The 17,542-nt window shown below is 36.9% G+C and overlaps 1 protein-coding gene across 7 annotated transcripts in view; it reads left to right on the forward strand.

Annotated features, from left to right (window-relative positions):
- Nucleotides 1-17,542, forward strand: part of CNOT4 (CCR4-NOT transcription complex subunit 4) — a 140,920-nt gene that overhangs the window by 93,590 nt on the left and 29,788 nt on the right. For all 7 annotated transcript variants that reach the window (XM_024737933.1, XM_024737934.1, XM_024737931.1 and 4 more), the window contains exons 8-10: nucleotides 11,382-11,439; nucleotides 14,033-14,282; nucleotides 15,177-15,677. In XM_024737933.1, coding sequence (XP_024593701.1) covers nucleotides 11,382-11,439; nucleotides 14,033-14,282; nucleotides 15,177-15,677 — 809 coding nt within the window. The remainder of the gene's footprint in view (nucleotides 1-11,381; nucleotides 11,440-14,032; nucleotides 14,283-15,176; nucleotides 15,678-17,542) is intronic.

The following is a 17,542-nucleotide window of genomic DNA, read 5'->3' on the forward strand; positions in this document are numbered from 1 at the left end:
CCACTTGAAGCCATTGCTTTTCAGTCAACTGTGTGGTTCAGGGGTCTCAATTTCTCTATCCCTTCGTATTATTACTGGACAGCGATGATTCCAGGGCTAACATGCTATTCTTCCACTTCTTAAACCAACTGAACTATGAGTGTGGATGCAGCCAGGACCTTGCGTGTTTGTTACCACAGCACAACTTGCAAAAATTCTGTTGGGACATTCTGGCCTTTCCTCGGGGCCATACCTAATTGGCTGAGACAATCTTTGATCTCTTTAATTCTGATCCAGGCTCAGAGGGCTCATTCGGAGCAAGGAGAGGCAGACCTCGAAGCACCTGTGGAAAGCCAGCAGCATGAGATTGAATCCTGGACCCTAGAATTAAGGGCTATGATGGAGAAGCTGGTGAAATCCATCAGCCAACTGAAAGACCAGCAGGATGTCTTCTGCTTCCCATGTAAGACCCAGACCCCAGTGAGAATACCCTCTATGGGCGCCCGTCAGACCAGACAGCAGCAGCTTTTGCAGGAAATTCTCAGTGAACTGGACTAAAGGAGAAAGGAGGTGCTGGATGCCTCCAAAGCACTGCTAGGCCAATTAATCACCCTAATTAATGGAAGGTCCAGCAGCAAAACACCTGCATTGGAGCCCCCCTGGACGATGGGTTGAATCAGCTGGAGAAGTATTCACAGCTGGAGCAAAGTTGTTCTTTCACCTGAATCAGCTGCTGAAGGAACTCAGTTGCCTGGTTAGCTATCAGGATGACCTTCTGACTAAAGGGGTGGACCTGTGGAAGGCCCCATACACAGAGTTGCTTTTAGATCTGTTCCTAGCCTTTGTGGTAGAAACCCAGTGCTGTGTTTCCTAAACTCCCCATTGACCCCTCATCCTCAAGATGGGGAGGAAGTTCACTGTCCAGACGAGGCTGCTGATGAGATTCCAGGAAGACAGTGGGTCACTGACTGCAAAAGTCTCCACTGACTGTAAGCTTCATCAATTACAGTCATCCTTCAGTATTCACGGGGATCAGTCCCTTAGGATAACAAAATCCTCGTATGCTCAAGTCCCTTATATAAAATGGTGTAGTATTTGCACATAACCTACACACATCCTCCTGTGTACTTTAAATTATCTCTGGATTACTTATGATACCTAATACAATGTATATGCTAAGTAAATAGTTGCACAAGAGAAATTCAAGTTTGCTTTTTGGAACTTTCCAAAATGTTCCTCTGAATATTCTTGAATCTGAGGATGTGGAACCCATGGATATTGAGGGCCAACTGTACAAAGTTTCCAGAAGTTCAACATTCTGACTTCAAACCAGAAAACTTTGTACCCCAAGAAGGAGCAGAGTCAGGCTTTAATTTGGTACTCTGGCTGCCTGACTGGTGGAGCCGTGTTCAGGTGGTTCTGGAAAGGGCAACAATAGGGGACTGCTGGGTGCAGCAGGAATCACACATTTATCAGCTTCATGGTCGGATACACCTACCAGGATCTGAAGCAGGAGCTGAAGACAGATACCCTCTGTGTGGTGATTATTTCTAACATGAACCTACTCTTGATTGCCTGGTCCTTAGTTCTCTGGTTCAGTCTGGTCAGCTCACATCCCTAGAATTGGCAGTTCTTTTCCAACACCGCCAGGAATGCCAACTGCTGAAGACCATCTCTGATACCTTTCTGTTGCACTTAAGTGAATCATTGGGAGGGGGTATTACCTGTTCTTGGTTGAACGATGATGAAGTGCAGCCCTGCACCAGGAGGTACTGCAGTCATTCGTGCTAACTGAAGTCCACCACTACCAACCTCTTACTGAGGCGGACTTACCCGAGAACCTGCTGTACTTCCTCTACTCCTGAAGCCCCAGGGATGAGGCTTTTGGGTGCTACTACCAGGAGAGAGTTAATCTTCAGGAACAGAGGAAATAACCTGAAACATAGGCTCATTCTGGTCTCTAACAGACAAGTGGATGAACTAGAACAACCACTAGAGCCAGAACTTGAGTCATTAGAGGTGGAGCCCACACTGGCACAGGGGGCCAGAGCTAAGCCTGGAGTTAGAGCCACTGCTTGAGCAGGGCTGGATCTGGGACCAGCACTGGAGCCCACACTAGGCATGGTATCACAAAGAGTGCCAGAACCAAACCCAGGACCAGTACTAAAGCTGGAGCCTGTTCTAGAGCCATTCCCAGGGAACCCCAGGAAATAGGTTTCTATCTTCATTAGTAAATGTGATATTTATTAAAGTTTGCTTTCCTTTCTTAACCATCTTGGCATGATAATGGGTGGATGGATGTTGAATGTAAAACAACAAATTTGTTAGTATGACAGAGCTTAATGGAATTTGGACACCTGATGCCAGGAGAGTTGTGAGAACTCTGACCTGTTAGTGGTAGCTTTGAGATACGTGTTTTCTGTTCAGCCATCAGAGTGCAAGAAGTTCACATTTATTGCAATTAGACTTCAAAAATACACCTTTTCTTTCTTTTGGGTTTATACATTCATTTGCAGGGAGTCCCCCATCTTTATTTGCCATTTTTGCACTTACAGTTGCACTTACTATGGCAGGTTTAATTTTAATTGACCTTTTACCTAAAAAATAAAACTTTCTAGTTATATCCTTATTTCTAAAGCTCTCATTTATTATTCCTTGAATTTGTTAATTCTTAAAATAAATTGAAGAATATACTAAAACTGAATGGAACTTAAACTTACTAATATCTTGCCCTGATCCTGATTTTTCAGCAGCTGTCTTTGGATTGATGACAGTGATCTAGAAATTTTGATCTAGAGATCTTTGATAAAACCTTCCCAGGTAAAGCGTTAAGTGTCAATGAATCACTGCTTATGAAACTGCAGGTGGCATGGTGGAAAAGATGATATAAGTTATCCTAATTAGTTGTAGTCCAGAAACAGTCTCAAGATTTAATTCTGAATGTCATAATATTTTCATATATTGCCCTTGACATTAGCAAGATTGACCTCATCTATACTGAAAATTATTATTTAGTGTGTTTTAATGGTGGCGACTGAGGAGGTGAACCAAGATCAAGACACTGAAGTTCTTCCTATGTAATAGCTTGATTTCATCCATCTGTTTCTATGACTACTCCTTCCTCTCAACTTGAAGCCTGTATTCCCTTATTATAAGAATAGTGCAAATTTGGGGAAGGTGGCAGAGTAGATAGCCCCAGGAATCACTCTCCACCTGGACAACAGTTGCACTTGCATAATCTGTCTGATGTAACTATTTTGGAACTCTGAGGTCTTTTGAAGGCTTGCAACTTCCAGGGAAAGACTTGGCAGTTAACTTCGGTCAGTATCAGCCTTAGCACAGTAGCAGCTACCCCTCCCCCACCCCCAGCCACATGGCAGGTGCTATGTACATGTTCCTGGAGCAGCCTGCATATAGCTTGCGGGAGACAGGGTGGAGAAAGAGGACCGTGTTCTCAGATATTGAGGATCTCTGCTCTGAATGCTGATTATTGCTTCCAATCACAGGTGCAGACGAAGAGGCAGGCAGTCGTTGTTGCACCTTACCCAAGGTGCAAGTCCCTTCCTCTCTGAAGTGATTTCAGGGGATTTAAAGGACTGACACCCTCCTGCCATACTCCTTTAATTTTTGCTTTTTCCCCTTTTGGGAGCCAGACACTAAGACTTAGGACATTCAAAAACAACCACATATAATGGGGAAAATTAGAAAGTGACTGCATGTCCAGGGAAGGCTCAGAATAGACCTGAGAAGACCTTAAGTTTACACCTAAGACCGATTCTCAGCACAGAGACAGCCTACAACAATCAAAAAAAGAAAAAAACAAACAAAACAACAACCAGTAACAAAAAGAGCAAACACTGGAGAAGGGGAAGAATCTGATTTCCAGAGGTACCACGTTACTAGATAGATTTCAAATGGCCAGTGTTAAACAACAAATCAGACGGCATAAAAAGAAACAGAAAAGAATGGTCCATTCAAAAGAAAATAAAGCAACAGAAACCATCCCTGGAAAAGACCTAATGGCAGATATACTGGACAGAGTCTTTAAAGCAACTCTCTTAAAGATTCTTAAAGAATTAAAGGAAAATGTGGAGAAAGTCAAGAAAGTGATGTGTGAACAAAAAAGGAAACATCAATAAAAGGTAGACTTCCCAGGTGGTCCAGTGGTTAAGAATCCACCTTCCAGTGCTGGGGCCATGGGTTTGATCCCTGGTCCGGGAGCTAAGATCCCACATGCCGCAGGGCAACTAAGCCCACATGCTCTAGAGCCTGCGTGCCACAACTAGAGAGCCTGCGTGCCACAACTAAGACCCGATGCAGTCAAATAAATAAATATTTAAAAAAATAAAAGGTAGAAATTTTTAAAAGAAACTAAAAAATTCTGGAGCTGAAAAGTGTAATAATTGAAATGAAAAATATTCTAGAGGAGTCATGCAGATTTGAGCAGGCAGGAGAAAGAATCAGCAAACTTGAAGATAGGGTGATGGAAATTATCTAGTCTGAGGAACACACACACACACACAAAGATTGAGGAAAGGTCAGCAGAGCCTAAGGGACCTGTAGGACTCCAAGTGGACCAGCAGATGCATTACTGGAGTTCCAGGGAGATGAGAGAGAGAAAGATGCAGAGAGAATATTTGAAGAGATAATGACTGACAACCTCCCCAATTTGCTAAATATAAACATCCAAGAAGCTTAACAAATTCTAATTAAGGTGAATTCAGAGATCCACAGTGAGACACTGAGACATGATAATCAGGACAAAGGAGAGAATCTTGCAAGCAGCAGAAGAAAATCATCACATAGAAGGGGATCTTCAGTAAGATTATCAGCAGATTTCTCATTAGAAACTTTGGAGGCCCGAAGGCAGTGGGCTAGTAGACTCAGAGTGCTAAAAGGAAAAAAATACATATATACACCAGCCAAGCATCTTCTGTACAGCAAAACTGTCCTCAAAGAGTGAGGGAGAAATTAAGACATTCCCAAATAAACAAAAGCTGAGGGAGTTCAGGACCTCTAGATCTGCCCTGCAAGAAATGCTCAAGGAGTCTTGCAAGATGAAATGAAAGGACACTGGATGGTAACCCAAAGCTGTATGGAGAAATAAAGATCTCAATAAAAGTAAATAAGTGAGCTGTTATGAAAGCTAGTGTTATTATAACAATGGTTTGTCACTATACTTTTTTCTTTCTTTATGACTTGAGGTTAGTACATTTAAGGTCCAGTACTTTAGTGTAAAAGCTGGTATTACTGAAACTTTGGTTTGTGACTTCAAATCTTGTTTTCTACATAATTTAAGAAATTGCATTTAAAAGAATTATTGGGGGCACACAATGTATGAAGGTGTAATTTTGTGACATCAGTAACCAAAAGGGATAGGGATGAAACTGTAAAAGAGCAGAAATTTTGTATATTATGAAACTTAAGTTAGTATAAATTTAAGGTAGACTGTTGTGACTTCAGAATATTAAATGTATTTCCCATGCTAACCACAAAGAAAGGAGCTCTAGAATATACACAAAAGGAAATGAGTAAGGAATTTAAACATTTCACTACAGAAAAATCAAACATAAAAGAAATGAGTGTGGAGGAAGCTATAAGGCATATAGAAAACAAATAGCATGATGACATAATAACTCCATATCACTAGTTATGTTAAATGTAAATGGGTTCAGTTCTCCAATCAAAAGACAGAGATTGGCAGAATGGATAAAAATACACTATCCAGCTATATGCTGTCTACAAGAGACTCACATTAGACCCCAGAACACAAACAGGTTGAAAGTGAAAGGATGGGAAAAGATAATTCCGTGCAAATAGGAACCAAAAAAGATCAGGGGTGGCTATACTAATATCAGACGTCATGGACTTTAAATAAAACAGGATTATATGAGACAAAGAAGGGCATTATACATTAAGAAAAGTTTCATTACAGCAAGAAGATAGGACAGTGATAAACATTTACATACCCAATGACCACCAAAATATATGAAGGAAAAACTGACAGAATTGAAGGGAGAAATTGTTCTGCAGTCATAGCTGGAGACTTCAGTATCCCACTCACAATGATGGATAGAACAACCAGACAAAGCATAAGGAGAGGATTTAAACAATACAAACTAACTAGATCTAACAGACATATACAGAACACTGTACCCAACAACAGAATACACATTCTTCTCAAGCGCACGTGGGACACTTTCCAGGATAGACCATATGTTAGGCCACAAATTAAGATTCAGTAGATTTAAAAAGATAAACATACCAAGTATCTTTTCTGACCACAATAGGATGAAATTAGAAATCATTAACAAAAGGAAATCTAGAAAATTGTGGAAATTAAACAACACTTTTAAACAACTAATGGGTCAAACAAAGAAGAAATGACAAGGAAATTAGAAAATACTTAAATGAATGAAAATGAAAGCACAACATACCAAAACTTCTGGGAAGCAGCAAAAGTGGTGCTAAGGGGGAAATTTATAGCTATAAGTGCTATTATTACATTTAAAAAAATAAGAAAGATCCCAAGTCAACAATCTAACCTCACAATTTAAGGAGCTAGAAAAAGAACAAATAAGCCCAAAGCAAGCAGAAGCAAGGAAATAATAAAGATTCGAGCAGAGATAAATGAAATAGAGAATAGAAAAACAGTAGAGAAAATCAATGAAACCAAAAGTTGGTTCTTCAAAAATATCAACAAAACTGACAAAGCTTTAGCTAGGTGAACTAAGAAAAAAAAAGAGACAGCTCAAATTACTAATATAAGAAATTAAAGGGGGAACATTACAGATTTTACAAAAAATAAAAAGGATTATAAGAGCGTACTGTGAACAGTTTTATGCCAACAAATTGGATCACCTAGATGAAAGAGACAGATTCCCAGAAACATAAAACCTACCAAGACTATGTTACAAAGAAATAAAATACATGAATAAATGTATAACCAGTTAGGAGATTGAATTAGTAATCAAATATCTCCCAACAAAGAAAGGTCCTGGATCTAATGGCTCCACTGGTGAATTCTACCAAATATTTAAAGGAGAACTAATACCAATCCTTCTCAAGTTTTTCCCAAAAATTGAAGAGAAGGGAATGATTCCTAACTCATTCTTTGAGGCCAACATTCCCTGATAACGGAAGCCAGACAAAGACACTGTAAGAAAAGCAAACTTTGAACCCCTAATGAACGTTGATGCATATATCTTTAACAGAACATGAGCATACAGAATTCAGCACATTAAAAGGATTATGCACCAAGACCAAGTGTGGTTTATTCCTAGAACGCAAGGATGGTCTAACGTGTGAAACTTGAGCAGTTCAATATGCCACATCAACAGAATGTAGCATAAAAACCACAGGATCCTCTCAATAGATGCAGAAAAAGCATTTGACAAAATTAAACACTCTTTCATGACAAAAACAATTAACTTAGGAACAGAAGGAAGCTACTTCAGCATAGTAAGAGCCATATATGAAAAACCACAGTGGTTTTTCAATGGTGGAAGGACTGAAAGCTTCTCCTCTGAGGTGAGGAACAAGGTAGGGATGCCTGCTTTCACTACTTCTGTTCAACACAGTATTGTATTTTCTAGCCATAGCAATTAGCCAAGAAAAAGAAGAGGCATTTAAATTGGAAAAGAATAAGTAAAATTGGACTTCTCTGGTGGCACAGTGGTTGAGAGTCCGCCTGCCGATGCAGGGGACACGGGTTTGTGCCCCAGTCCGGGAAGATCCCACATGCCGCGGAGCGGCTGGGCCCGTGAGCCATGGCCGCTGAGCCTGCGCTCCGCAACGGGAGAGGCCACAACAGTGAGGCCTGCGTACAGTAAAAAAAAAAAAAAAAAAAAAAAAAAAAAAGAATAAGTAAAATTATCTCTTTTTGCAGATGGTATGGTTTTATATGTAGAAAATCCTAGAGATCATACACACACACACACACACCTGTTAGAACTAATAAGTGAATTCAACAGTGTAGCAAGATACAGAGTCAACACACAAAAATCATTTGCATTTCTATACATGAACAGTGGACAATCTGAAAAGAAATTACAAAAGCAATTTCATTCACAGTAGGATCAAAAGAATAATCAAAATAACCAAGGAAGTGAAAGACTTGTAGAAGAAAACTATGAAACATTGCTGAAAGAAATTTAAAAAGCCACATAAATAAATGAAAACAACATCTCATGTTCATGGATTGGAATACTTAATATTAAAAAGTCAATTCTACCCAAAGCAATCTACAGCTTCAATCCCAATCATGTCAGAAATCCCAGTGACATTTTTTGCAGGTAAAAAATCCATCCTAAAATTCATATAGAATCTCAGAAGACTCCAAATAGCCAATATAATCTTGAACAAGAAGAATAAAACTGGAGGACCCACACTCCCTGATTTCAAAACTTATACAAAGCTGCAGTAATCAAAATAGTGTGGGATCTACATAAAGATAGACGTATAGACCAGTGAAATAGACAGCCCATAAATATTAACTCACAAATATGGCCAAATGACTTGACAAGGGTACCAAGGCCAGACTACTGGGGAAAGGACAGTCTTTTCAACAGATGATGCTGGGAAAACTGGGTATCTACATGCAGAAGAATGAAGTTGGATCCTTACCTAACACTGTATTCGAAAATTAATTCAAAATGGATCAAGCACCTAAATTTAAGACCTAAAACATCCCCCCCCCAAAAAAAAACCTTAAGAGAAAGTATAGGACAAAAGCTTCATGACATTGAATTTGGCAGTGATTTCTTGGATATTACACCAAAGGCACAAAAGAAAAAATAGACAAATTGGACTTCATGAAAACTTAAAAATATTTGTAAGTCGAAAGACACTATCCACAAGCTACAGAATGGGAAAAAATATTTGCAAATTATATGTCTGATAATGATTATTAACCAGGATATGTAGAGAGCGCCTAAAACTCAACAACAAAAAAATCAAATAACCCAGTTCAGAAATGGGCAAAGGACTTGAATAGACATTTCTCCAAAGAAGATATGTAAATGGCCAATAAGCATATGAAAAGATGCACAACATCACCAATCATTAGGGATGTGCAGCTCAAAACTACAATGAGACATCTCCTCATACCCATTCTCCTCCCACCCGTTAGCATAGCCACTATCAAAAAAGCAGAAAACAAGTGTTAGAAAGAATGTGGGGATATTGGAGTCCTTGTGCACTGTTGGTGAGAATGTATAATGGTACAGCTGTAGTGGAAGACAGTATGGCAGTTCCTCAGAAAATTAAAAGTAAAATTACCATATGATCCACCAATTCCACTTCTTTATATACATGTAAAAGAATTGAAAGCAGTATATTAAAGTGATATTTGTACCCTTACATCATAGCCCCATTACTCACAGTAGCTTAAATGTAGAAGCAATCTCAGTGCTCATGGACAGATGAATGGATGGACAAGCAAAATGTGGTACATATATACAATGTAATATTCAGTTTTAAGAAGGAAGGAAATTCTGCAGTATGTTACAACATGGATGAACTTCGAGAACATTATTTATGGAATAAGCTAGTCACAAAAAAGACAAATACTCTGATTCCACTTATATACAAGGCATTTAGAATAGTCAAAGTCATCTAAATAGAAAGTATATGGTAGATGCTGGAAGGAGGGGAAGATGGGGAGTTGTTGTTTAGTGGGTATAAAATTTCATTTTCATAAGATTAAGAGTTATGCGGGTGGATGTTGGTGATAGTTGTACAACAAGGTGTGTGTATTTAATACCACTGAAGTGTACACTTAAAAATGGTTAAGATGGTAAATTTTATATTAAGTGTATTTTACCACAGTAAATTTTTTAAAAATATTGCAAGTTTATCTCAGATTATCTGAATTATATTCCAGCCTGTTCTTCATGGTATCACCAAATTAATCTTTCTAAAACACTGCTTTATTTATTACATAACATTTCTGTGCTCAAAAAAATTTCCATTGGCCTCTGGTGTCTTACCTTTCTATCCTTACCTCCCATTGTTAAAATCATCCTATATGTTAGCTAAACTACTTACCTTTCTCTCAACCTTTTCTATGACCTTTTGATTCTTGAAACACTTGCTCTTCCTACCTTTAATGCCGTTTTCCCCCCTTTCCCTTCCTCCTCCCAATGTGCAAATCTTTTTAAGGACCTAGTTAAATTTGAACTTCCCTAGGAGACTTTTCCTAATTGCCCCACTTGGGGTGGCTTATCTTTCTTCTAAAGATTTATGGCATTTAATGTTTAAACAGTTCATTTAATAGTTGACACTGGCTGATATTTGTTGGTGTGTACCTGTTTTGTTTCCCCAACTGCCTCTAAATTAAGTGGGCTCAGTGCTGTATCTTAAAATTATTTATATTACCCACTTGACAATATTATGAATTGATTTATTGATATACTGTGAATAATAAGAAGTAAATATGCTCTTCAAGTAAATTTCAGACTTACCAATCAGATTCAATAGCATCTGGCAGTGTTTCTGCAGAAGATACACTTGGTATTCAGGTTGGGTTCTTGTTAAATTTTTCTAGAACAATTAAATATGGTACCAGTAAGTTGTCTATTTGTAAGGTGACTTTGTATATGTTTCCAGGCAATAAAATAATTTTGAGAAATTTGGAATCTTAAATTTTTTTGCTATAATATTGTATCAGAAATAAGTATTAGTGTATGGGTACTAATACTTATCTTTTGTTCATGTGCTGGGTTAAAGTTAGTTGTAGAAATGACTTGCTAGGTCAGTGTTATTATGTTTATAAAGATTTTTGTTTTTAAGTCAGATGAGTTAAAATGGACTTGAAGTTAGCAAATCTGTGTTACTTTACTGTGATACTGCATTTTCTCTTGTGGAAGTCAAGTTTTACTGTTTTAGTTTGAGGCAATAGTTTGCACAAAAGTTTCTTTCTGTTAGTCTCGTGTGTGTGTGTGTGTGTGTACACTTACATATGCCTTCTCTAGGGTTATGATTAGGATATTGAAGTATTAAAGAAAGGTATTGCCTTTAAGAAATGTAGATAGCATTTCAGTAACTTTTACGCCCTCCATTCAGCACCTAGAAAAATAGGTGAGTATTATTTCAAGAATTTTAATGGGGAATGTGTTTATCATGGGCACAAAACTAAATAATGGATTAGTATCCATTTTAAGCAGTACTTTTTTTTTCATAAGCTATTGTTTCACCCGTTGTTTTCTGAGAATCTAATTAGACTGTAAATTGCTCAAGGATAGAGATTTTATCTTATACTTCTTTGTGTCCCCAGCATCTAACCTAATGTCTTACATCAGAGTGCTTCAATAAATGTTAAGATGATAAAATGTCTATTTTTCTGGCTTTGGTTGTGGGGAGTAAATGTACTCTGATTTGATTTTATTTTTTCCAATTTACAGCCCCATTGACAAACCTTCCGATTCTCTCAGCATAGGGAATGGTGATAATTCCCAGCAGGTAAGATTTTGATACTGTATTCCTTCATTTATCTGCCATCTGCTGAAACAAGACATTCTATGCGAGTGAATTTTCTAGATAGTGAAAAATACTTTAAATATTGAAACAATTTAAAAACACTTTTAGTGGACATCTTTGTTAAATGTATTAGCCCTCTTTTTCTCCACAGAATAGAGCATAATTTAACCCTTTCTTGATGACTCAGAATTATCATTATGACCATATGTTATTGTACTGTGTGCCAATACATTAGTGTCCTTGGAGTCCCTGATATTCTTGGTCTTTCTGACCCTACGTGAAATGGTCCCAGACTAACATGCCTTCTGCATTCTTGATTTTGAGTTGTTTCTCTGCCCCATGCTCCCCTTGTCCCTTGCTGTCAACTTTAATTTTCTTTTCTTTTTTTTAAAATTTTATTGAAGTATAGTTGATTTACAATGTTGTGTTAATTTCTGCTGTACAGTACAGTGACTCAGTTATAAATACATACATTCTTTTTCATATTATTTTCTACTGTGGTTTATCACAGGATACTGAATATAGTTCCCTGTGCTATACAGTAGGACTTTGTTGTTTATCCATCCTATAGATAATAGTTTGCATCTGCTAATCCCAAACTAACTTTAATTTTCTATTTCTCTCGGTGAACTTGACCCCAAGTTTTACCCCTTCCCTCAAATGACTTTTGGCTTTGAAATGATGAACCAAATAGTTAAGTTCAAAGTTGCATCCACTATGATACAGAATGAGGTCCTGATCTTTAGAGCATGCCTTGTATCATCTTGTCTAGTTGCTAGCTTTTCACTACTTAAGTTTCTGTACACCTCTTACTTTGGTTTAAAAAAAAAAAAAAGTGTAGTTTCTAATCTCTTCCGTAAAGAACAGCCAGTTCCCCACAGTGTGAGAAACTTAGAGATCTAAAATACATTGTTTTTCTAAACTTGTTGTTCACAGTTTCCATGAAAGAATTTGAAAATCTTTATATCCCCTTGTATATTTTAAGTTAACATGAAATTTTTTTCATAATTAGTTAAAAATAGCTGCAAAGGATGTAATTTCCAGCTTATTATAAATTTTGGTATTTTTAAATAAACATGCTACATTGGGTTTTAATAAGTATCTGAGAGATTTAAGTATCAGAATGTTTTGTTACTCCCTCATCCATTTACACAAGCTATTCTTTAACAATCAGAAATTTTACATCATTACTTGAACTCATTTTTTAATTTTCACTGGCATTACAGAATTTTTTCTTAATGCAATATAGTTTATGCTTGGGACTTCCCTGGTGGCTCTGGTTAAGAATCACCTGCCAATGCAGGGGACACGGGTTCGAGCCCTGGTCCAGGAAGATCCCACATGCCACGGAGCAACTAAGCCCGTGAGCCACAACTACTGAGCCTGCGCTCTAGGGTCTGCAAGCCACAACTACTGAGCCCGCGTGCTGCAACTACTGAAGCCCATGTGCCTAGAGCCCGTGCTCCGCAACAAGAGAAGCCACTGCAATGAGAAGCCCGTGCACTGCAACGAAGAGTAGTCCCTGCTCACCGCAACTAGAGAAAGTCCATGCACAGCAACGAAGACACAACACAGCCAAAAATAAATTAAATTAAATTAAAAAAAAAATATATATATATATAGTTTATGCTTGATAGGCATTCTCTCAAATAAAAGTAGACATATAAATTTTGAATTGGAAATAAAAATATTTTGCTGACACAATACCAAACTTCTTTCTTCTGAATTTATTTGTAGTATTGATTTGATCAAAGCAATATATATATAAGTATAGATTTTGATTAAAATATTAATCATTAAACATAAACACTAAAATTGTATTGGAAATTTACCTCTTAATGAAGTGGATAGGGCATTTTAAAATTAGTTTTTTTGTATGCATGGATGAATATTACCTATTGGTACAAGGAGATGTTTCAGCAGCAATCTAGCCATGTTTTCATTTTTCTAAATACAGGTGCTGAGACATCTTGTTCATATAAATAAGTAGGTGGAAGAAAGAGTTATTATATCAGTATCACTCAAATTTTTGAACTCCTTGTGAATTAAATACCTAAGAATCATATTAAGATTTCTTATAAAAACTATTTTTAATGATGCTTTTGGAAATAGCTTGATTAGATCTTCTTTCCATTTTGTTTAAAACTGAAGTATTGGGAATCATCTAGTTTGCCAAAGAATCTAGTCATTAGAGTCAGTCACTGTGTCATCACTAATCTTAATATTTCTAATAAAGTTTTGTTTGGCTCCCAGAAAGTTTTCACACTTGGGCAAAATACTATAGTTAGATCCCAGAGAGTGAGAAATAGTATTGTCTTTGTAAAGTAAGAGAAATTAGGTTGTAAAAGGAGAGGATACTGGCTGTGTCTTTTCAGGAGGGTCAGTTTTATAAAAGAGTACATATGTAAGTTGATGGAGTTTTTTGAAAATTTATGCTCTCATAAAAAAGTCTTTAAGTACCCCAGTTTTTGAAAATCACTATTCTAATACCTTTCATTGCAAGCCTTTTAAACTATGGCTTATTACATTGTATAAACTTATATTGATTATTCTTTTCTTTTTCCATTTTATTTAGATATCTAACAGTGATACACCTTCACCACCACCTGGTTTATCAAAATCCAATCCAGTCATCCCCATCAGTTCATCCAATCACAGTGCACGGTCTCCTTTTGAAGGGGCAGTAACTGAGTCACAGTCATTATTCTCAGACAATTTTCGCCATCCCAACCCTATCCCAAGTGGGCTTCCTCCTTTCCCCAGTTCCCCACAGGCATCCAGTGACTGGCCTACAGCACCAGAACCACAGAGCCTCTTCACATCAGGTATATAACAATACTATGTGTGTTAGTAATTATACTCAGACTAAAATGAGACCTTTGCTGGATGTGTTTTTATCCCTTTTTTGTCCACTCCCTTTTTCATAAAAATGTAAACTTTTAAATGGCAAGGAATTGGATGGTTAGGTAAGTAGTTCTGTGACCTAGAACTTACCATGTTAACAGACAAACTTCTCCAAAAATCAAGGGTTAGATCATTTTTCCAATAATCGAATGCTTATTCCTCTAGGAAGTATTAAGGGCTTACAATTTTTAATTAGATTTATGTTTGTGTAGTTATATTTTTTTAAATGTTTCCCCAGCTGACAAAGAAGTATGTTAGTTAATTTTTAAAGTTACATTTTGAGACATTTCCAATTTCATTCATTGTAAGTTCTCATTAATGTGAAGGATAACACAAAATCAAGACAAATTTTTAAGACAATTTAAAAATATACAGATTAAATGGATACTTTTTTCATTAAGTTATAGTAGGAGTATGTAAAGCATATATTCAAACTTATACTTCATCTTTGATAAATACATTTCAAAAATAAACTTTACTAATTGAATTCTATTATATTTATTACTTTATTTCATTTAAATGACTTACTTTGGGCTTTGATGATGAATAGTTGAGAGTATAATTTGGGTTTCAAGTAGTACTTTGTTTTCTTTGATCAGCAAAATCAGTCTATATCGTTCAGTTTTTGAAGTTAGTAACTTATGGATGAAATCATTGCTAGAAATATCTGAGGCCTTTTGTAATTTTACAATCGTAATGTTCTAAGAAATTATGTAGATTTTGCATATATTTGCCTTTGTGTTATAGTATGATGTTGACTAGTGTGGAAGTGAGCTATATATTTTAAATTCATCACTCATTCTTTTTCCCACCAGAAACAATCCCAGTATCGTCTTCTACAGACTGGCAAGCAGCATTTGGCTTTGGTTCTTCTAAACAACCAGAGGATGACTTGGGTTTTGATCCCTTTGATGTCACTCGAAAAGCCTTAGCAGACCTGATTGAAAAGGAACTGTCAGTCCAAGACCAACCTTCCCTTTCGCCCACATCTCTTCAGAACTCCTCTTCACACACTACAACCGCCAAAGGTCCGGGCTCTGGATTCCTGCATCCTGCTGCACCTGCAAATGCCAACTCGAGTCTCAATAGTACCTTTTCAGTCTTGCCACAGAGGTTCCCTCAATTTCAGCAGCACCGAGCGGTTTATAATTCATTCAGTTTTCCAGGCCAGGCAGCCCGCTATCCTTGGATGGCCTTTCCACGCAATAGCATCATGCACTTGAACCACACAGCAAATCCCACCTCAAATAGTAATTTCTTGGACTTGAATCTCCCGCCACAGCACAACACAGGTCTGGGAGGGATCCCTATAGCAGGTAGGTTCATTTATAGCCTTTGAGAATTTGTGAATAACTCATGCCTTCAGGTTGTTGGGTGGGTAGGGAGGGAACTTTTGAATAACAGAAAGTATTTATCATCAGTCTTGGAAATTTCAATGGGAAAAACTATCATAATCTAAAAAAATTTTAATTGGATGGATGCCTTGTAATAGTGAGCTTTATAAGGATGGTGGAGTATTATACCTAGTTATTGCTTGGAAGCATTTTACTTAATAGAATAGTTACCAGACTTTCTTATGGCATATAAATGCAAAAAGACAAAGAAGAAAGAAGGGCTCTGAAATTATGGTGCCATAAAGTCCAACACCATGGTAAAAATTCTGATTATACATTCTAAAAGTAAACTGGTTCAAAAAAATTTTTTAGAGATGGTAATTAGTGAGAGCATGAGGGATAAAGCCACTCTCTTAACTCCTTTTGACAACTTACTTATTTTGACTGATAGACACGTACAAACACACACACACACACACACACACACATCAAAACTGTGCTATATGTTAATAAAGGACTTAATATTTGAGAACTCTCATTATTAGTGTTTCACAGACATATGTGTATAAGTATACTTTCTGTGAAAAAGAAATTGTTCAAGGAGAGATATTTTTCCTTTTGGTCTGTCATGTTTTTATTTCTGGGGTAAATATTAGGTTCCTGTAAGTGATGCCAGAATACTTCTGGTTTTGTACTGCTACCCTTGAAGGTTTCAGAACTTTTGGCTTTTAAGGTCCCATATGATATTTATTAGATCAAGTGACCTCTATATCTAAAGGAATCTTTCTTATTAATAGTTTTTTAAAATTTAATTTGGGCTTTAGATATGACTGGTTAAAGAGTTTGTTCTCTCCTGATTCTCTCAAGTAGAATAGAATAGTCCTTCACTCTGTTACATAACTTATAAAATTTATTTTTATCCCTCTTCATGGCCTTTGTGATATGACATGGCACAGCATTATTGTAATAATGTGCTGTTACCAGCAAAGCGTTCGTTCTCTTGTTTTTAGCAAGGTTGATAGATAAGTTTACAGAGATCCATCAAAATTCTTTGGCTCTATTCTCTTTGTGACCAACAACATTTCATTTTCAAGACAAGTAGTTGGGTTAAGAGAGTATGGTTTGTGGCTGTTGATACAGTGAAGTTAATTTACATATAAGCATGATAGCACCTAATGTAGTGGTTTGCACATTGGTGGGACTCATGTTATTTGTTCATCTGTTATGGTAGTTAGTAGGTAATCGAGAGTGACATTTTTCAGTCCTCTTCTACATGATATTCACTTGTGAAACGCTAAGTGTTCAGTTCCTGGTACTCTTTTTTTCATCCATTGTAGACAGCATATTAGAACGTAATTGTGTTTTGTTTTGCTTTGTTTCAACCATTTAGAAATGTGGCATTTAAATTACTAGTAGTGTATCTCATAACATTATAACACTAAAAGTTAAACTTAAGTTCCCCTAAATATTCTAAACATTTAACAATAAAATATTAAACCAATACTATAAATATTTGGGTATCTGTTTGCCCAACAATGAACTGGGCCATGTGGATAATACAGAACAAGTATAAAATATGGCTACTATTTCCAGGTACTGTACAGTATAGTTGACGAGATAAAATAAGACTGTGTATGAAAGTGGTAACCATATGATACTGGAATCCAAAACACATCAATGGAGCCTATAAATTGTTGGGGAGGCTTCATTGAAGAAATAGGAATTGATCTGTATCCTGGATTTGGGTTAGCAGGAGGGAAAGGAAAAAACCTTTTATGTTGATGGAAACTCCTGAATGAAGGCATAGAGGCAGGATTTAGTATGTCATTACATTAAGAAGCATTAGA

The sequence above is a fragment of the Neophocaena asiaeorientalis genome, unplaced genomic scaffold (genome assembly GCF_003031525.2).
Source record: "Neophocaena asiaeorientalis asiaeorientalis breed wild unplaced genomic scaffold, Neophocaena_asiaeorientalis_V1.1 scaffold364, whole genome shotgun sequence".
Lineage (NCBI taxonomy): Eukaryota > Metazoa > Chordata > Mammalia > Artiodactyla > Phocoenidae > Neophocaena > Neophocaena asiaeorientalis.